The 22,036-nt window shown below is 36.1% G+C and overlaps 1 protein-coding gene across 1 annotated transcript in view; it reads left to right on the top strand.

Moving 5' to 3' along the window:
• BDP1 (B double prime 1, subunit of RNA polymerase III transcription initiation factor IIIB) overlaps positions 1-19,646 on the top strand; it is a 52,819-nt gene extending 33,173 nt beyond the window's left edge. The window contains exons 27-41 of the mRNA XM_063293146.1: positions 645-1,017; positions 2,510-2,617; positions 4,003-4,036; positions 4,348-4,431; positions 5,109-5,418; positions 6,209-6,372; positions 6,728-6,884; positions 7,740-7,911; positions 8,764-8,815; positions 11,424-11,622; positions 14,603-14,822; positions 15,731-15,773; positions 16,227-16,446; positions 16,968-17,208; positions 17,563-19,646. Of these exons, the coding sequence (XP_063149216.1) occupies positions 645-1,017; positions 2,510-2,617; positions 4,003-4,036; positions 4,348-4,431; positions 5,109-5,418; positions 6,209-6,372; positions 6,728-6,884; positions 7,740-7,911; positions 8,764-8,815; positions 11,424-11,622; positions 14,603-14,822; positions 15,731-15,773; positions 16,227-16,446; positions 16,968-17,208; positions 17,563-17,682 (2,497 nt within the window). The 3' untranslated portion in view covers positions 17,683-19,646. The remainder of the gene's footprint in view (positions 1-644; positions 1,018-2,509; positions 2,618-4,002; positions 4,037-4,347; positions 4,432-5,108; positions 5,419-6,208; positions 6,373-6,727; positions 6,885-7,739; positions 7,912-8,763; positions 8,816-11,423; positions 11,623-14,602; positions 14,823-15,730; positions 15,774-16,226; positions 16,447-16,967; positions 17,209-17,562) is intronic.
• Positions 19,647-22,036: the final 2,390 nt, after the last annotated feature.

The raw sequence follows: 22,036 nt of genomic DNA on the forward strand, positions 1-22,036 counted from the left end.
AGAAGAACTGTAAGAAAAGCACTAGAAAATTCAAATCAAGTCCTGTGAAAGCTCAAAGATAGCAAAGGTCAAAGACCAGGTGATAGGGACACATCTTCATGTAGCTTACACTGCATAGTGTTTTTCATAGTTGAATTCAGAGAGCTCAGACCCCATCAGAGTATATGTGAAGTTAGGATTTTTTGCCCCAGTGTGCATCACTTACACCTTCTGATATTTAATCTGGTGCCTGTGACATTGTTCATGTCAGTTGCGTGGCTGCATTTGTCAGTCTAGACCAGATTCTTGGTAGGCAGTCCCAAGCAAATGAGAATTCATTCTGTCACAGGCCCTGTTTCACACCTGATCAGCTGGTACATAAGACTTGATAAAATGGTTTGAGAGTCTTCATCCTCTGAGAAGTCACTCTTAGAGGGGGCCATGACCTCCAATATTTTTTTTAATTTGAAATATCAGAATATAAATGTATTTATACATAAGAATTCTTAAAAATCTATTTTAGTAACTCAAATGCCTAAAAGAAAACTTAGATGCTTATAATTATCTTGTGTTTTTGATTTTTTAAATAATTATTTTATAACCACTTGGTTTTGTTCCTTTTTTTAGTTAGTCCTACTAATCAGAATATCTCCTTTATGATCTAGAAAGCAACCAGGAAGAACACTGAAGCAGAGGAACAAAAATTATGATTCAAAGACATCTTCCACTTCTGAATGTGAAAATGACCATTGTAGAAAAATGAAGCACCATCAAAAAGTTAAACCACATGTCAGCAGAGGCAGAAATTTAAAACCAGCCCCTCGCAAAAAATCAAGAAATGGAAATTCTAAAGTTAATCTGGTAACCCTTAGAGCTTCTTCGCAAGAAGAGGAGGAGGAGGAGGAGGAGGAACCTGAATCAGAATATGAAGTTGAAAGTTTTTTACCAGAAGAAGTAAACAAAGCTCCAGTGTTTGTTCCTAAAGGGCTTCGATCTCCAAATCCTGTTCCTGTGCACATTGAGGAAACAATGGAAGAGGTATATCAGAAATACTGACTAAAAAATGTTCAATTAATACATCTCATTAGGTCATGGGTTCTCAACCCTTTTATGCCATGGACTCCTTTTAGACTCTGGTGAAACCTTGAAGACCTTTCTCAGATAAATTTTAGTTAGAGGTTAGTGAAAAAAAAAGTTGAATTTCTTTTTTGCATACAGATTCATAGGCCCCCTGAGATTTATCCATGGAGCTATAGATACAGATATATCCATTATTAAAGCTACCCATGGTTACAGCTATCCTTGTTAAGAATCCTTGCATTAGGTGTACCTAAATGTTGCTCATTATTTTCTGACCTAAACCAATAAATAATAAGTTCCAGACAATCTAACTTTGAATATAGGAGAACAGAAGAGAAGATAGTTTAACTGAAAAAAACAGTTGTTAGGTCTCTGTGATAGGAGAAAAAAAGTTACAAGATAGCTGATGTTTGTAATTGATTAAGAGATTAGACTGAAGACTCATTCTGTGATCTGAAATTCTTCCACGTAATTGAAGTATTCCAACTATTTAACAGTTCTTTCTGAAGATGATTCTCCTTTTTAAAAATATTTTATTCCTCTACAGTGTAATAATGAAAAGAGTTATACTAATAATCCCTTTAAAAACAAGATTATTAGAGCTACTTAAGGTACATAAAAGATTTGTAAATGTGTCTGTGAACACTAATGGTTTGGTCATTACCTCTAGAATATTAGTAATTGCTTTATGCACTTCTTTCTTCAGTTCATTGTTAGTGTTGTTATGAAGGCATACAAGAATGTTAAAAATGCCTTTTAGTTAGAGTGTTCACTTTTATACACTCAGACACCGACATGTGCCTTTTCTAACTGAGAATCATGGAACAATAGGTAGAGGCAAGGCAACTCCCCAAATGCTAAATTTGTGATACTCCAGAATTCCAGTGTAAGTAAAAACAATAATGAAGACATAGCAGATCTGAGAAACATTTTTGTATGTGCTCTCCGCATAAAAACTTTGCCTTTAGAAAGAGTATCTGAACAAATCAGATACAGAATAGAGGAGAGTTAATGAATAGAATTGAAATTTCTGCAAATAAAGGGAGTGATACATGAAAGAACATCACACTTTTGAAGAATTGCCCTTCTCCAACAGACTGTTTTGGTTAAACAAATTATCTCTTTTAGAAACATATGCGAACAAAAGAAAGGTAAAACAAGTGCAAATGACTAAAGGATAATGGTGTTTGCTGACCTGTAAAACTATTATAATAAACCTTGTCCATGTGTTTTAACTAATCTATGTGGAAGCAACCTTAATGTGAATAATTAAGCTTAGAAATGTAATTTGTAGCATAGGTGTATTTGGAGTAAATTTGGATTTTTATGTTTTGCACTCATCTTTTTTGAATGTATAACATTATAGCATATAAAAGAGAATTAACTTCGCTTGTTCTTTTTGGACAATTAAAATAAATGGTTGTTTTTTCTACCTTGCCCTCTGTGACAGTTGGAGATATATGAGAATGTTGCAGATGAACCATGTATCTCCCATGATCTAAATCTATCTATTCAGCCTGTGATACAAGATGATAGCAAATTGTATTTCTCACCAGTTGTAAGTATGCAAATTTTTCTTTTATGATAAAATGTAAATGTGTCTAAGGCAGAATGAGCATTACTGGTAGTCCTCGCTTACTGACCACTCTTTGAAGTTGTGATGGCACTGAACGAATAGTACTTACGACCAGTCTTCAAAGTTCAGCCCTCACAGTCATGTGATTGTGATTCGGGCACTTGGCAACCAGCTCACACTTATGGCAGTAACGGTATCCTGTGGTTACATGATTGCCATTTGTCCTGTGGTTACATGATTGCCTTCCTTGCCAACTTCCCACAAGCAAAGTCAGTGGGAAAGCTGACAGGAAAGATGTAATGGTATGTGGGAATGACCTTGGGAGATGAGGGGGAAGAGATACTGCCTAGGAAATGATCAGATAAGGGGAGGGGAGCCTGCAGCTGCATAACGGGAAGAGAAAGAAACTCAGAAATGAACCTCCCTAGCTTATCAGGCTGTAAAAAGAGACAGTGAGAAATTTGTACTTTCAGACTTGCAAGATTCTGTTAATGTAGTCTTACAATAAAATAAACTTAGTTTATCTGGTAGTGTTTCCTGTCTGGTCTACCTGGGAAGGCTGACAGAAGATTGCAAGTCACTCTAGTAAATCTCCCCTAGCCTTCCTGCACTTGTGCTGTGCTATCCACCCCCCTGGCCTTCCTGTGCTCGCACCACAGCACCCCCTCCCCCAGTCTCCTATTTCAGGTAGACTTTGGTTTGACCCTGGCGTTATTCTCTGTAAAGAAACTATTGGTGGTGAGAGAATGAGATTTTATTAGCCTTGCTTCTTATCAGTGTATTATAATAGTTTGCTATTGAGCTTCAAATGTGTATATCTGATTAATCCAATTGTTAATGCCTGAATGTTAGGCAAGGTGGTTATAAAACAGTGTGGTTGAATTGTAAAATTGTTTTAATATAATACTTTGGTGTTATAGCAACTCTGGTGCAGCTGGCATAAAGATATCCAGGGTTAAACTTAAATCTTCTTTATTGTCAACTACAACTGATCTTTTTATATGAGAGATAGTAAGAGTTTTGTTGGTGATGGTATTGATCACTTATCAAGATTGTTGTTGAGTAATCTTCATTAAATGGTCTTGAACACGAAGTTGTTAGCAATACTGGAAAGGATGTAATTGAATTTATGGTAAAGTAACTGAGTTCATTATCATCATTATATTCTTTATTTGACAGTAATACCACAAAATAAATATGTTGGGGAATAGAGGATTTGTTTCTGACGTAAAAGGACACTGTTTTCAGTATAAAGATTTAGGGTTATTCCATTCATGCTAAGTGAAAAATCAAAGTTGTTCATTAAATTAATTTTAAAATGTAGATCAGAAATGTAGTAGTTGATTTCTTTTTTTTTTCTCCCAAAGGGTATTACACAAGAAGAACAAAAAAACGAAACAGGTAAATAGTTCAGATTATTGAAAGTGAACAACTGAATGCAGATCTATTAAATTAAAAGTGTAGCATTAGTTACATATTTTGTGTGTGTGTGTGTGTGTGTGTGTAGGGGAAGAGAGGGGGAGAGGGAAAGGGAAGGTTCCTAAATCCTTAATTCAATAAATCAAGCATTAATCACTAAGGTTGTAATTCTATACATACTTATTTGGGAGTAAACTCCATTGAAAATAAAATAATATTTTCAATAATATAATATAAAGAAATGTGATTAGTTTGTTGGTTTGTAAGCATATTTATTTGGAAACTTGTTTTAGGAATTAATGATGGAAGTACTGAAGCAGCCATGACTTTGCTTGCTATGAGGGGTCCAGTGTTTCAATTACGTATTGATACCCAAGGTATGGTCAGTATTATATAAGACAGGAATGGATAGCCTATAATCCCATGCCTTTTTTTTTTTTTGGTTCCCAGAGCCCAGTCTGATCTTATTATTAAATTACAGCACATTGTTTCTTGCTATTTTGAGACTGGAAACACAAAAGAATTATGTAAGGCCTAAAATGTTATTAGTACTGTTTAAAAGCTGGGAAAAACAACAACCCACCAGATCTTTTCCCCACTCAGATTTTTATCATAGCCCTTCCATTGCAGTTCTACCTCCTCCCCCCATGAAATCAAATAAAAATATCATTAAGTACAGTCCTTAGCCACCAAAAATTTGCCCAGTCTTGATATAAGTGTCAGTGAACTTAGTTCAATATGGTTCACAGAGTTGTTGTTGTGAAGAAAACAGGAGGCAGGAGTATTAAGTATGTTTGCTGCCTTGAGTTATATGTAAAAAAGATGGGATGATAATAATAATAATAATTCAAAATAAGGTTGAATATATCTTTTATATTAAGTCTGTGCAGATCCAGTGTGTCATGCTTCTTTGTGCTGTGTCTCTTGTTTCTGCCTGCTGCTGTGCGAGCAGAACTATGCTTTTGAATAGCCAAGTAGCATTTTGATGTTTTCATTTGATTTGCTTTACGGACATACATTAAATGTATATTTTTCAACTTTTTCTATGGACAAGAAAAAATACAAGCATTTCTCAATAAAGATGAACTGAATCCACCTGCTAGCTTTTTGCATGAAGAAAATGAAGTGCAAACTGTAGCCCCTACAGCAAAAGAACTGATTCCTTCAAATAATACAAGTAACACAGCTCCAGAAGGTAACGGCAGTGAACCATCAGATTTTAAAGACTGCTTGGAAGAAAAGACAGTTCCAGACTCTTCAAAAACTGCGCTGGTTTCACCACACAGCACAAATAAAACTATTACAGAATATCACAGATTTTCAGATTTGGAAGGATGTTCACAGGAAACAACTAGAGTCTGCAGGTTTGTACTGCTATATTACCCTAAACGCTTATTTAATTAGGAATCTTACCCATTCTTTAGCTTATAAATATTATTTTGATGATATACTTCACTGTATAGAACAAACTTCCCCATCCCAAATTAATTTTTTTTTGCCATCCAGTGTGATTATTGGTGCAAGTGCAATGAAAATGCAGAATTCTGCGTTATGAATATTTTTCTTTATGTTAAATCTGAAAACTTTAAAGATTTTTATAGGTTGCTCATCTATTAAAGTGTGACTGTAAGACAGCAGTAGGCATTATGGTGTCCACTGGAAGTTTTGAACTTTAATCCCAAATAGTCAGCATAGTGAACTGCCAACAGACTATGGGATTGCCCCCAAAACATCTGGAGGGCAGCAATTTGCCTACCACTTAATTATTAATTAATATTAATTATTAGGATAATAAAATTCTACTGCTAACTTTACGTGTGTTGTATTCAGAATGATACAAAGATAAGCATACAGCTTTTGCCCATTCATGTTCAAAGCTACCATATAATATGCTCAAGTTAACATTTGAGGTGAAGTGTCGCAACAATTCCTGAGTATCTTTCACAAGGTTCCTCCCTCAGTGATAAATGCTTCAAAAATCTGGGTGACCTCCAGATAGCAATAAAGAGATACATTAAATTCCTAACTCTGGGAATTTAGCACAGATTTAGTAGTCCTAAAATTTTTTGCTACTTTTTCTGCCTGATAATATATTAATATTAAGGATTGAGAACATGAGTGATACTTTTAATGGTATGTTACTTCTGTCTGCAGTACTGTATCTTTGTGTAAAAGAAATAAAACACCCAGGCCAGCAAGATACAGACTCCCAAAGCCTAAACCAAATCTTAACAGTGGCTTGGTACTACCCAGGAATGCTTCTCAAAAATCTCTGGGTCTCAGTTCAGGTATGGAAGAATATAAAGAAATCCAAAATGGTAAGTTTTTGGACTTTATACTATAGAAATGTTGGAAATAAGAGCTTATTGGGTGTTTGTGCAGGGTTATATATTTATGGCTGTCAATACAATTGAGAGAGGGTGTTGTGATTTGAAATCTATGGACTATGCATAGTTAAGTCCATTAATTTTTGTATTGTTGCGATATTTCAGCATTTGTTCCTTTGCCGTTAATAGATTAATGATGATGTCTAAGTAGCTTATAAAATTCCAGATCAGTTTATACTTCAGATAATGAGTTCATTTGGAAACTAAGCAAAATGTATTTTTGTCCTTCTCATCTAAATAGTAACAATAGTTTACAAACTTTTCATGGGTATTTTAATGTCTGAAGTAACAGATGAGGAAATGTCAGAAAAACCTATGGAACAGCAGAAAGTTGAACTGAATTTCCAAATGGATGAGCAGCTTGCTAAGGTCAGCACTGCAGGAAAGTATGATTTACATTCTGAAAGTGCTCACTCCACCATGCAGGAAAATAATATGGAAAGGTAAACACCCCACTACAGTTCTATATTTGTTATTTCTCAAATGTTTTGGGATATGTTTTGAAATATGTAGTAAATTGTGTTTTGTAAAACATGGATGTCTGTGGAGTCCTTGGTGCTCTCTGAGCCTTGTTGTTTTCTTGCAGACATTTCATTGCCAGACTAGGCAACATCTTCAGTGCAAATAGGGAGCGGGCCTTGCTCTCAGTTTATATACCATGGCTTGCCCTGCTTCTGTTGGTAGGGGTGTTATTCTCCAACAATGGTCAGTATTAGAACAACACCCCTACCAACACAAGCAGGGCAAGCCACAGTATATAAACTGAGAGCAAGGCCCACTCCCTCTTTGCACTGAAGATGCTGCCTAGTCTTGCAATGAAATGTCTGCAAGAAAACAACAAGGCTCAGAGAGCACCAAGGGCTCCACAGTTCAACCCTGGGCTACAAATATTCGCTTCGATTGGTACATGGATGTCTGCATGGTGTAGCTCACCAAAATTACTGGGAATATACAGTTATAAATGATGTTTTGTTCTTTTTCTTAAAAAATGCAAGAAAATCTTCAGTCTTAATATTTAATTATGAATGCTCTTAATTTTCTCCAAATAGCTTTTGATGCATGACAGTAATGAAGTATCTTCTTAAAAGATAATTGGAATTGGTATTTCTCTTTATAAAGCTCCGTGTTCCTTACTAGCTATATTTGTTAAATTGTATGATGCCATTTTTATTCACTTTGATACAGAATGATTGTAAACCTCACAACATTCATTTTAAGTTATGTGGTATAAAAAGGTTCTTTAACGTTTCATTGATAAACTGTGTCTAGACTTAAACTATGTTAATTTTTTGCAGAAGTGGAAATCCGATAAAAGAGATTTGTGATATTGCATCTGAGTTAACAGTTCCAAAATGTTCTCAAGAAGCAATAGCTTGTCTACCTGAACTGCCAGATAATCTCAACATAAAGAGTAATATCCACACTTTGGGGTCTGCTGAACACCAGTTTCCTACAGCTGAAGTTGCACACGTAAGAAGTGTTATTTAACTGAAATAGCTACTTTTTGGAATGTAATATAATAGGAAAGCTGTTGCTAAATAACTGCATATAAAGTTTACTAAGTTCACTATATTCTTGTTTACCATATTCTGGTTAAATTCGCCAGAATATATTCTTGTTAATCCTGTTGCAGTTATTATGTGTAGTAGAAATTGGACAGCCTTGCTAATATTAAGCTGTGAATTGTAGAATTTTACTGTTTTTTCTTGTTATGCTTCCTTTCCAGTAAGGTATGCCTTTTTAGTAAGCTTTACTTCCGCACTGGTTTAAGACTGTAGTTGCATTTATAGTCCAGTAGTCATTTGCTTTGAAAAGGCATGTCACTGTTCTTCCAAAAAGTGTTTGGCCTGTTTGGCTCACCGTTAATGAGCAAAACTTTAGAGGAAAAAAGACATTAGCCCTCAATTCTGGGTGCTTAGATGAAGCTACAGTAATTAGAAGTATTGAAGGAATATTGTTTTTTTAATTACCGCATATTATTTTTCTGAGCACTTGCTGTGCTATAGTTGTTTTTAAGTAATTGAAAGGCAAATATACTGTATTCCATTCTTGATTAGTAGAATGAGTTTTCATTTACAAAATATTTCTGTTGTGCTCTGATACTTGGCAGTTTTCTTGTTTGTTCACATTTTTATTTATTAAGGGATTTTACCCTGCTTTCCACTTCCTTCCGTTTGAATTACTGGGACAAGTGGAGCTTTAGGTGGTACCTGACAGCATGGATAAACATATGCAATTCTTTAAGAGTAGCAGTTATATATTTTGGGCACTAGAATTATTTGACATTGTTGGATATGCTCATTATGATATTTTTATTCCTAGGCTGAAGGAAACAAGAATGCCAGCATTTCAGCAATGGCAGAGATGAGTGCAGGTATGACCTAATATTTAATTCTTTACATAAACACAATCTTCATTTACAAGTTAAATATTTTTTAAAAAAGGAAAGTCATGCAATTATGGATCAACGTTTTGAAGTCATAAGCTTAATTAACATGTCTTAGATTTATGTGTATAATGGGTTTATTGGTTGACTATTTAATGAGAATTTAAAAATACTTGGAAGAGGCCTGCCTGAAATAATGTATGCCTGGGTCTGGCCTATGTCACTGGTCATATATAGAGCTAGATTATATCTCCTTACAACTTATTTTAGGTCAGTTGGATGGCCATTTTAGAACTCTCGTATTAATTCCAAGTTTTGAAATCAATTCAAAATGTTCATGGAATTTTAATTATTTGATTCAGTGAATTTTATGTATATAATTCCTATGCAAACAAGATACCCACGTGTTGATTTTCACTGAGGTGTATATTTCAATTGACAGGAACAGCTCCAACTTATGCAAAAATTTGGAATCGGAACTAGCCTTTCCAGAATCTTTATTTATGCTTCCATATTCTAACATAGAGAGCCAGTTTGGTATAGTGGTTAAGGCACAGACTAGGAGACTGTGAGTTCTAGTTCCACCTTAGGCAAAAAGCCAGCTGGGGGACCTTGGACCAGTCACTTTCTCTCAGCCCTAGGAAGGAGGCAATTGCAAACCACTTCTGAAAAACCTTGTCAAAGAACTTGGAGAGATTTGTCCAGGCTGTCGCCAGGAGTCACTACTGACTCAAAGGCACAATAGATAGATAAGAGAGAGAGAGAGAGAGAGACGGAGGGGGGGGGGAGAGAGAGAGAGCTAGGTGCGTTAAACTGAATGCTTATATTTATTTTAGGCAGTCCTGAGCATTTTTAAAATTTTAAATTACTTACTCTTTTAAAAATATAGATAATGTAGTAAAATTTAAAATACAAGAGTTTTAAAGTTTCAAAAATAAGCATGTATATGTAATAAATTATTCAAAATATTTTAAACTCAAAAACAGCAAATTACAAAATACATAATCCAGAAATTTTAGGTTATTCTGTATTTCAGCTATTCCTTAAAGAAACTTGGTCTTTTCCAGGGATCAGGAAAATATATTGAAAGAGGTGCTGACAGGTGCATTGCATACACTTATGCATGCTCTGAATCATCTCTTTGAATTCAGATTGCTACACAGCCCTAATAGCTAAATATTTATTATGACTGGAAGTTATTCACATTCTGTAGTATAAATTAGGCATATTTAAAACCATACTAAACTTGTAAAATTGTAAAGCAATATCTGAATTGCCCCTTTTATCCAGTCATACCAATTGAGGTGGAGCATAGAAACTGGGGCTGGACTTGCAGTCTGAACTTAAAAATGTTTGTGCATGTTTTAGACATGCTATGGAATACCACCATTTCTACTGTTACGGAAATTTTATATTTCTATATCTTTTCTCCACTAATTTGGTTACTTTTATACTATTATAGCTTTAGGAAGAAAAGTCTCTTCTCATTTACCTCATTTACCTTGCTTTACTTTTGGCCACCCTGGGTTGTAAAAAAGGACAAGTCTACCTCCATCTACCTTCCTTTTTTCCTCTCCCTGTATTTCCATTGTTATTGCAATGCATTTGCTTAATGACCACAATAGGGACTGGAATTTCAGTCACTAACTAAGCAATGAGGTTGTTAAGCAAGGCACCACATGACTGGACCCAATTCTACAACCATTTTGCAGTGGTCGTAAAGCAAATCATGGTGGTCGTAAAGTGAATCAATTGTTTCCAATTGATTTTTCGGGTTGGAAGCTGGCTGGGAAGGTTGCAAATCGTGATCATATGACTGCGGGACACTGCAAACAGTCATAAAATTGAGCTGGTTGCCAAGCACCCAAATCACGATCATGTGACCATGGGGGTGGTGTGTCGGTTGTAACTCTTTTTAGCCCTGTCGTATCTCTGAATGGAGACCATTGGGGTGGTGTGACAGGTTGCAAATAACATTTTTTAGCCCTGTCATATCTCCAAACGGTCATTAAGCAAGGACTATTGTTTAAAATTCCTACTGTTTACACTTAAGACTTTTGTTAAGTACCCATAGTTCAATAAGTATTGTGTCTAGTATTCTTTTAAATCTCTGTAAATAAGCAAAGCCTATTGATCACTGCACCTCATAAGGATATTCTCTTGGTCATTAAGTCTATGATTTCCTCTCCTTTGTTTGCACTGCCCTATTGACTTCAAGTCTATCCATGTACAAGAAACGTATAAAAACCTGTATCATTCTACCATTACCTGGAGGAAGGGGGAGAGAGGAAAGAGCAAAGTGAGACTTCAGTGCAAGAAATAGAGTAATGAGAGTGTCCAGGGTGAATGAACAGGGGAACTTGAGTTGCAAGAGAGAAAAAAGAGTGCGGAGACACAGAACTCTTTTAAGCAGGCTAATATCTACAGGAGCGGTAAGCATATTTGCTTACCAAGCTAAGCATGCCTACTCTTTCCTTACAGCGCTTGTGTTGCTCAGAAACGCAAACCCATGGTGATTAAGAATGAAATAGGTTATTAAGGAAAATCAAATGTGTACTTTTCCTTTTCCTGCTGTTTTCATTGATACACTTAATAGTGAGTGGTGGTGTTACAGATTTTGTAGATGCAGAAGACGAGCCAAAGTTCATTTTAACACTGGTGGAAATCTCGGCTGATTCTGTGGAATGTACTGGTGTCCCTGCTGTGCTTCCACACAGTTCTGAGGAATTGCTTCCTGCACCGATACTTTTCACCTCGGATAATATGGACTCATTGGAACTGACAAGAGATGAAAGGTAAATATTAATATAATCTTTAGCATTAACTGATGCTAACTCTTGGAACTTCTTAAGACTGAAGACTGGACTTGGAGCCTAAAACTTCTCATCCTGCCTGCCTGGCCTATAATCCTGCTTATTTCTTGGAAGAGATTAACAATCCTTGCTCTTCTTCACTTCTCAGTGGCTTTTGATACCATCGATCATGGTATCCTTCTGGACCAACTCCGGGAGTTGGGGGTGGGTGGCACTGAGTGGTGCTGGTTCTCCTCCTTGCTCCAGGGCCAGTTCCAGTCAGTGTTGATTGGAGAGGAGAGGTCCAGCCCGCCGCCCCTACTTTGTGGGGTACCTCAGGGCTTGGTCCTCTCTCCCCTTCTGTTTAACATCTGTATGAGACCACTGGGTGAGGTGATCCTATGGTTTGGGCAGATGATACACAGCTTTATATTTCCACCCCAGGCCGCCTGAGTGATGCCATGGATGTCCTGTCCCAGTGTCTGGAGGCTGTGGGGGCCTGGATGGGGCTCAACAGGCTTCGGCTCAACCCAAGCAAGACTGAATGGCTTTGGGTGTTTGGTCCTTCCTGTGCCTGGGATTTTCCACCTTTGGTTCTGGATGGGGTGGTACTGCCTCAGACAAGACCTGGTGTGCAATTTGGGAGTCCTCTTGGAGTCAAAGCTCCTGCTGGAAGAGCAGGTGGCAGCCGTAGCTAGGAGGGCCTTTGCACACCTTCAGGTTGTGTACCAGTTGTGGCCATTCCTGGACCGGGAGGCCCTGTTTGCTGTTACTCATGCCCTTGTGACCTCCATCTGGACTACTGCAGTGCATTCTACATGGGGCTGCCCTTGAAGAGAATGCAGCTGCATGGATAGTAAATGGTGTTATTTGGCACATGCAACACTACTCTGTGAGCTGCATTGTTTGCCAGTGTGCTTCTGGGTGTAATTCAAGGTGCTGGCTGTCACCTTTAAAGCCCTTCATAGCTTGGGACCGGATTACCCAAGGTACTGTCTTTTCCCAGTTGTTTCTACCTGTCTGATCTGGTCCAACAGGATGGGCATGCTTTGGTTCCTGTTGGCTAAGGAATGCTGGTTGGCAGAGCCTAGAAGACGTGTGTGATGACTGCCTACGCAGCTTACCTGTAATGATTGCCCTAGCCCAAATACTCAGACTCACAAGAGGCTGCTATATGGATTAAATTTGATTCATACATGTTAAAATAGAAATCTCTTTGATGGAGTGTAACATGCAGTACAGAGAAAAAGTTGCGAATAGAAATTCCCGCTCTTTCCCCAAGTTAAACAGCCCAATGAATTCAACCCCCTCCCCCTTCTTTGGTATACAGCCCCCCTTTTCGTGCCAGTCTGTTCAGTTCTGTGCAGATGTCTGCAACGGCTCTGCCAGTTGACCTTGGATACCAGAGATAGTCCAAACAAGATGCTTTCACACTTGTGCCTTTTCTGGCATAGCACCCACCCTATTCTGCCTCCAGAGATTAGGAAGGCCCCAACCCTGCTGGCCTTTCACAAGGCACTAAAGTCTGGTTCTGTACCCAGGGCTGGGGCCCCGAGGTCATGAAGGGTCCCATCTCCTGGTTGTGTTAACAACCAGTAATAGTGATAGTGATATCTTCCTCGGCTGCTGTGTCTTTTAATTTTTGTATCTCTGATGAGAATTTATTTTTAATTTATTTTAAAATTGTTCGCTGCCCAGAGTCACTTGATGAGATGGGCAGCTATACAAATTGAATAAATAAATAAGAAAGTCCATATTTTGAAGTCAACTGAATAAAGGGGTTCTTTGTTTGCATATTAGAGTCCCTTAACTTTGGGAAGCAAACAAAACTTTTTCTTACTTCACCATGTTGCCAAGGTAATAAGTCCAAGGCCTGATTCTAATTTAAACTTGGCAGGTACTTTTCTGGGGAAAAACTAAAAAAATAGAGAGGGGAATTTGTCTTTATAGCTGTAGCCAGAATGTTAAATTTAATATTTTTTATCTTGAAAAAAGATAAAACAATGCATTTCAGTATATTCTAAATCAGTATTTTTCAAACTTGGCAACTTTAACATGTCGCCTGGGGAATTCTGGGAGTTGAAGTCCACACATCTTAAAACTGCCAAGTTTGAAAAACACTGTTCTAAATGAATGATTACATACATATTTAAACTTTGAAAGTGATATTTTGGAAAAGAGTTGGCTTGCCTGACTTTTGAAAGTTTTGGGGGATATTCTTTGTAGAAACTAAAGCAGAATTATATACTCATGTTTGTGGCTATGAAAGCTTGAGGCAGACAAGTAAGCAAAGTACATTAGAACTATCAATAATTCATTGGTAGAAAATGTTATAAGATTTACTGCAAAAAGGGACAAAATAACTTTCTGTGGCTAGGAGAAGCAGTGCCCATTAGCACCAATGTGCTTGTGGTTACTTTTCATGATCCCTGCCTAGTTTTATATCCTGAAGAGTCTTTATTTTTTAGGTTCTTTTAATGATCAATCAATCAATAATAATCTGTGCTGGAAAATGCCAGTATCTACAGTCTTTATTTCTAAGAATGCCTCTGGGATGCATAGATATTCTTGGAAAATTGATATCTGAAGTGTCATGTTTTGTTTCGAAGTGTTGCTACTAGTCTATAAAATGAAAAAGCTATTACAGAGACCATTCTGAGAGTGTAAGTGTGTGGCAGGAAGCAGCCTTGCCAGTTTAGCTCTTCATAAATGGGCATTTTATTATCATAGCTGCTATGATAGCTATTTTGTGAAAGCACCCGCAAGACAGTTAAAACATTCTGTATATGCCAATAGTCCCAAAAGGTTGCTTTTTGCTGTAGGAAGAAAGCCATTCAAACACAGTAGTAACTTGGAATAAAATCCCATTGTTATCAGTGGAATCACTTCTAAGGTTCACGTTTTATTATTAATGAGACTTTGAATGTGAGGTAAGCTTTAAATCTCAGCAATATCATAATTTTATCATGAAAATACAATATAGTGTTGGATCCATCACAGCTTCAGTTGAAGAAAGTGCTGCTTCTGTCAAGGACAGTACAGAGAGAGGATTGGAAACAGCTTCATCAGAACAATTAACAGATTTGGGCTTGACCTCTTGGGAGAATCTGAAAAGATCTTCAATAACTCTAGAAGGAAGTAGTGTTTCTGAGAAGATAAGGCTGACTGCTCCTATAGAAGAACACCTGGAAAACACTGATAAGGTTAGATATTAATTCAGGGAATCACAAATATTGATGTTGAAAATCATTTGTGCTTGTTAGTTGTCACTGGATCTAAATAATTGTGGATACCACATGAGAAACTGTGTCCTATGGTGAACTCACAGAAAGTCTACATGAATAGTTGCATGCTTGATTTTCTGGGATGTTGATAGGCAGCTTATTTAGGCCAGTGCAAATAATCAGCCATGTTAGTTCCTGGTCCTGTAATAACAAATGTACAGTATTTTAAAAATAGCCCCCACCCCCCAGCTGCACATATGTGGGTGTATCTTTCTTGATTGTATTGTTCTATGCTGTTTTTAATGTTGTACACCACACAGAATTGTTATGGAACTGGTGGTGGGGGGCTATACATCTGAAAAGTAAATAAATAAAATAATTAGTATTGGCTGTTCAGTTTTGCAGCAGCAGACTTTGTACTGAACCCCCTCAGCTTTAGCTAGTGCATCCCAGCAAAGAATCTACTATGCAGCAGGAGTGATTTATTTATTTATTTATTTATTATTCACATTTCTATCACCACCCATCTCCCCCTAAAAGGATGCTTGCTCCTCTTTTGTTCCATTGACTTTAAGTCCTTAAGTTCTGTATGCTGGTGCTCATCCTGGAGGCTGACCATAGCTGTGGTTGAATTGCATGTGAAAAGTACGTAGGACTTTGTGTGCTAGAAACTGGTGCTGGATTCTGCTGAAGGGATCGTCTGTCAGCAATTAACCCATCATGCCAGCTCTTGCCCCCAGTTCAGATTTGATCATTAGGCAGCTTAAGCTCCACACAATGATTTCACAAATTGAAGCATGTTAAAATAACTTACTGTATTGGGCTTTTTAGTCATGTGACTAAAAAGGAAATTATTTACCAATGTTCATATTCTTTTTTTAATGTAGGGGACCTCTCCTAAATTACAGTACATACCAAGAAAGGCTTCTGGTAGGTGAAGTTCCTTTTGTTTTCACATGCAAAGGCATGACACACGTGAATGTTTGTATAGATAATTGTTTATATAAGTCATACCCTATATGGATTTGATGGAGCTCATTCAAAGAATCAGGACTTTTGAATTGCACCGTTTTATTCCATCCCTATCAGAGCAGTTTTAACTTGTGAGGATGGTGTTTGAAAAATGTATGAAAAGCTACCTTTGGCATCACAGAACTAGTTGGGCTTGGGGCATAGATGAATGCTAATGATTATATAATTAGAAAAATATGTATCTATGGACAAAAGAGACATGGCTTGCTTGCAGATAGTAAAATAAAATTAATTTGCAACAGGTCCCAAAGTAGTCTCCATTTCTTCTTGTTTAGCCATATATATTTCTTTCATTTTAAGAAAAACACTCAGAAAAATGTAATTTTTCAAAGAAAATAATTTCACCTACAGAGCTACAAGCAGAGGAAAGAGAGCCGCCTCAGCCTTCTCTGAATATAGGGACTGTGTTGCTTGATGAAGCAGCTAGTGAGGCTGGACTCGTGTCAGGAATGCTTGGTGCAGGAAAAGCAGAAACAGGCAAAGAACAAAGACTCTTTGTGGATACTCATAGTTCTGTACAATCAGACCAAGTTGGAAATGGAGATGTCCTTTCAAAAACACCATTACCCAGGTATGTTTCAAGCATCATTTTACTATATTATATCTTTTCCTGATCCTACAATCTTTTATTTAATATTTGTAATGAAGGGAGAAACATGCAGAACCATTAATTTATAACCGCTCAGCCTAAATTAACCACTGTTCTGTTTAAAGAAACAATTTTGTATCAGTTCTAAAATTTCCTATTTTTTCCAACCGTATTTGTTAATTAAAATTGTTTCACTAAGATCTTTGCTTTCTGACTTACTGCTGCCCCAATCAAGCAATAATACTGTATACATTAATTTGCTTATACATAGTATCAGTTTATTTATGCTACTGAAGGAGCTCTAAATTTGCTATCTTCCTACTATTCAGCATAAATAGCATAATAATTGATCCAGACCTATGGGAAATGAATGTATTTTTTAAATAGTCAATTTCAGGGGATCTCAAATCAATAATCAAATTCATGGAATCTCTTGGGCTACTTTTATAATTTTACTGATTTACTACATTTTGTCTTAGTTTAATTTAAATTGTTTTGAATAGGTCATATCAAAGATCTCTGGGATTTCTACCTTTAATCTGTAAAATTAATGCTGATGAAGAGGTCGCCGCTAAAGAGAATAACAAATCTTTCCAAAAAACCTGCACATTGATCTCTGAAAATACCGCTGAATGTCCAGCTTCAGCTTCCAAAGACAACAGAGAGATTCAGGAGTATGGTTCACATCCATCAACCATGTTATCACCTTCAAAATATGAGAGTGGAAGCTGTTCTACTGTTCAGGTATGGGTGACTATCTCTGCCAGAACTATGATCTGTTAATAGTACCAGACGGTTGGGAACCAATTTTTGTCAATTTCCTCTTGCTGTCTTAATTATCTGCATCAGATTTTCCAGAAGACTTTGGGTGGCGTGCTTTCAGACTTCACTGGGAAACAGAAAAATACTTCTGGCTTCAAACCTTTGATTAATTTTATAAGGTGGATATTGCAGGATGATTTGCACAGAAAGTCATATTGTAAAACATAAGCAAAATTGCCTTTACTTCTACATGACTACTTCAAGCACCTTGCGTATAAACTTTTAGGCAAATATTAGCATTAGACATCAGATTGTAAAAGGTTTGTCTTTTTTTAGGTTTTTCCTAAGTTATCTGAGGAAGAGGGTTCTGTTAAGGAGCAAGAAAAAGAAGAGCCAATGGGGATCTCAGAATATTTCTTTAGTGATATTTTTATGGAGGTGGATGATTCGGAATAACCCTGAAGATTACGAGATGCCTGGTTTCTAAGAATCCTGACAACAGCAGTGTAATACCTTTAATTAATCAAATGATTTAATGTTTAACGTATTAAGAGTAAATTTGCTGAAAGACAGAAATAATTTCTTTTATTCTGAGCAGCCTACTGTTTTTGAAACATTGATGGAAAAGTATGTTAAATGTCAAGATGTACATGATCAGAAAAGCTGCCATTCTGTGTTTTGATTATGTTACAGATATTTTCTACGTATTAGAAATATTTAGAAATGCAGTGTGGAATATCAGTATGATCGTATGCCACTTAAATATAATACTTACGTAAATAATATTTACTTCTTTTTGTGAAGTAAATCTTTATTGAAAGGAGAATATTATCTCAGCAAATAAGCGAATTCTGGACATTTCAACATACCAAGTACATAAAGAAATCTGAAGTCAACTTATTTTTATGTATTTTTATAATGAATGTATGTGAATTAGTTCAAAAATAATGTTTAATTTCTTTAAATGTACAGAGATAAATGTGAAAAAAATATTTATTTAAGTTGAATTTATAGAAAGATATACATCCTGAAGATATATAAGAACCTCCTACGTGTTAAATTTTACATGAAACAATGAGTTGCCATTTTTAAACCCAATTATACCACTGAAAAGGAGGAATTGGAAGTTAAAATCAAGTGCACGAGAGAGTAAGAGTTGCCCCAATATCATAAAAAGTTTGGTTTTTTCCACTTTATATAATTAAGTTTTTGTTATTGTTCTGAGTTACAGGTTCAGTAACTCAAGATATATACATATTCCATTTGTCATTGTTTTTTAGATCCGTAATATGATTCAGATTGAAAAAAAAGGAATCCTATAAAATAACTTTCTTTTGAATTAGTGATTGGATACTAAATTCTAGTATTGTTTTCCACTGCAGTTAGTGCTTGGAGAGAATTTTTTCTATAGATATTTATTAATCTATGCAATATCTATGAAACAATTGTCTTCATCTGCAATTGTATACCATTTTGAATAATTAAGAAGCTACTTCTGTTTCCTAGATACATTCTGTAGATATGTCACTGTACGGAGACATTACTCATATTACTGAATTTGATATGAAAGGCATGAGCATTTTCAAAAATTCAGACATAGACAATTGGTTGGATCCAGACTAAAAAAAAAAAACTACAATAGACCCATTTAAATTAATCTTAGTCATGACCCAGGTCCAGTTCATTTCACTGGCTCTACTCTAAAGATATCCAAGTCAGAATTCAGTGTATTCTAGTTATTAGTAACAAACTCAGTACTCTATCAGGCTTAACAATTCTATATTGATTTGACTGATCTGAATTTTTGCTTCATATTTTAATTTTGCAGTGAAGTTAAAAGAAACAAAAATCTTACTGATTTATCAAATGTAAATATAGATCAATGGATCCAAATAAACATTACAAATATTCAATGGTAACAATTACCCAAATCAGTTCTACCATGGAGAAGCATGTGTTCATATTAATGTGTGGAAGACGTATAATGCATCTTCAAAAATCCACCCTAACTTGCTGTAATAATTTTATATTTCAGTGCAAAAGAAGTTCAGCTTTCAGAAATCCTATTAAACAAACTAAGCTATATAGTGCCTTACCTTTCCTTGCTAAGTGGAAAGGACAAAAAGATCCTGTTAATTTTTATTATAAACTATGTTTTCTTGGCTATTTTTACAAAATTCTTTGAAACCTGCAGGTTTCTTTATAGCAAGAACTATATATTCACTGATATCAGAAAGAAAAATAACCTGAGTTAATTGACAAAACATCTCATTTTTATTAAAATGTGAAAAAGGATTGCTTTCCTGAAAGTTTTGATACATATTTTAGTGGTATGTAATGTTCATGTGAAAGCTTTCTGTTTCAAAGAAAGCAGGCTATTATATATGTAAATTATGTGAATAAATTTTTTATATCATTTATATGTCAAATTTTCTCTTTTAACAGTTGATGCAACGTACAACAAAATTAGTTATATATATTATATTGTTATACTATTACATTCTTAAACACTTAAGTTAACAAGAAACAGATGGGAAATTAAATATTTAAACTATTATATACAGTCCAATTTATAGGTTCATAATGATTATTATATTTGAAACTAGTTCATCAATCGACTTTACCTCTTATATTATTTGCAGAACTGGAATTGGCAGCCTTATAAATGTGTACTAATTTAAAATGCTGACCTTTTACAGTGTGCATCTGTAAATTAATGTGAACACTTTTTTAAAAAAACCCTAAGTCATTCACATTTAAGTGGTGGTTTGGTATATTGCTCTGTCAGCAGGGTTGAGTTACAGGTTCTTTTGGATTCAAAAGGAATGACCACAGAGGATACTTAAGGATTTGTTCCAAGGTAGTAAAAGAAAATTACATAATGACATAACATGAGATAGTAGTCAAAGAATATTCATGAATACTGAAAAATATAATATAACCCAAGATAGCAATTAAAGAATATGCAGAAATTTAAAAAATCCAGAATATTGAAGAATACAATAAGAGAAAGAAAGACCTTCTATGTCTTCTTCCAGTCAGAGAACCCCAAAGAGATGATGGTGGGCAGACCAAAGCCAGCAAGCATGCATGTACCACCATCCCATGGGTCTGCATTTCATAGTTTTTGACTAACCTATATGGAAGTCCTGTCCAATGGCTTTTGAATAGCCTATACGAGCTCTAAATTGCCATAACACACACCCATTTCAGATGGTCTCATCTCACTGGAGTTTGCCAAAGACAAGTTCATCTTATCTTGTACTTAGGATGCTTTGTCTAGTTCTGCCAGAAATGAGGCCATCAAGGTTAAGAAGTATTTGTTTATATCATGTGATAATGAGACCATTTGAAAGTTAAGGTAAGGAGTATCTGTTTCCCAAGGTTTTTGGATTGATGACGATAAATCATTGTCAATCATCCTACTTAACACAGTCCCACCAAGACTGGACAAAAAGAACAGTTGATTCTCATTATTTGTGGTAGCTATATTCTATAAAAATGCCATGAATGCTGAATTAATGAATACTGAACCATTGCTCCTAGGGGAAATGCAGGACACTTGTTTATAGCAGGAGAACAGAAACAAGAAGGCAGAGCTTTGCCTTGTTTGACCTTAGCTGGGAACGTGCATGCTGGGTGATTCAAATGTTTTGCTGCTTTGCACCTGTCCAGATGACTGCAAAAGAGCTACAAGTATTGATTTTGGGGTTAAAATAAATGTTAGTGAGTAGGTAAATTTGCAAATATGGAATCCGTGAATAATGAAGATCAACTGCATAACCCAGGTATAACACTTTAGTGACTAAAATGAATGCTTGCTTATTTCTGTATTACATACTCAACCATTACATAGGAATATAAAATTCCATGTACCGCGGACCTAAGGAAGGAGGTACATCCCACTATTCAATTCCTCCTCACCAATCTTCTGGTAAGACCACCATGATTACATTTGGTCCATACTTTATCAAATAAAAACAGTGTTGTATTAAAATTACTAGGCCATTATTAGATACAGAAGCTAAGAGTTTCATTAGCTTTTAGTGTAACATTCTTCACAGACCCTTTGAATGTCCTTATTGCAGGATCTTTTTTTTCTTCTTGAGAAAACATTTTAAAGAAGACACAAGCACTTCCATAGTATTCCCACAAAAACTGTATAGAGCACAACTTGAAGGCCCTTTCTCCTAATGACTTGTGGTTGTCTAAATAAAGTTTGCATTGTTACTGAAACTCCAGACTTTATTGCGTCTGTATCTTTTCATTAATAATTCGTTATCAGGTGCTAGTAGTTTTGTAACTAGAACAGTACAGTTTATGCTCACAGTTCATGCTGGCTGGGGAATTCTGGGAGTTGACGTCCGCACATCTTCAAGTTGCCACGGTTGAGAAACATTGATTTTGGTTAAAACTAGTGGCAAAGAGCTGCTGAAGAAATACAAAAAAAAAAATCAAAAAATCTGCCATTTAGTGATCATCCAGATTTTACAGCCCAGGTACAGTAGTCCTAGTTTAGATAGAAGGTATCAACAAAAATGTAATTTACTTTCCCATTCCTTTTCACCACAGCGCATAGGCCAGTGGGGCAGCGCACATTTTCATAAAACCAAATGCGGTGGCCAAAATAGCTCTTTTCCTTCTGCCAGTGAGTGTTCGTGAGCAGGTCGTGAGTCTCATCCAGCAGCGTATCCTTTGCTTAACTATTAAAAAAAAATGCCCCGCCGAGTGAAGAGGAAGGAGCTGACCTTCCAGGGTTCCCTCGGCTGGCCCTTTAATAAGTCTGAGGTGGGAAGAGGAAACAGGCGGA

Source organism: Candoia aspera, chromosome 2, assembly GCF_035149785.1.
Source record: "Candoia aspera isolate rCanAsp1 chromosome 2, rCanAsp1.hap2, whole genome shotgun sequence".
Taxonomy (NCBI): domain Eukaryota; kingdom Metazoa; phylum Chordata; class Lepidosauria; order Squamata; family Boidae; genus Candoia; species Candoia aspera.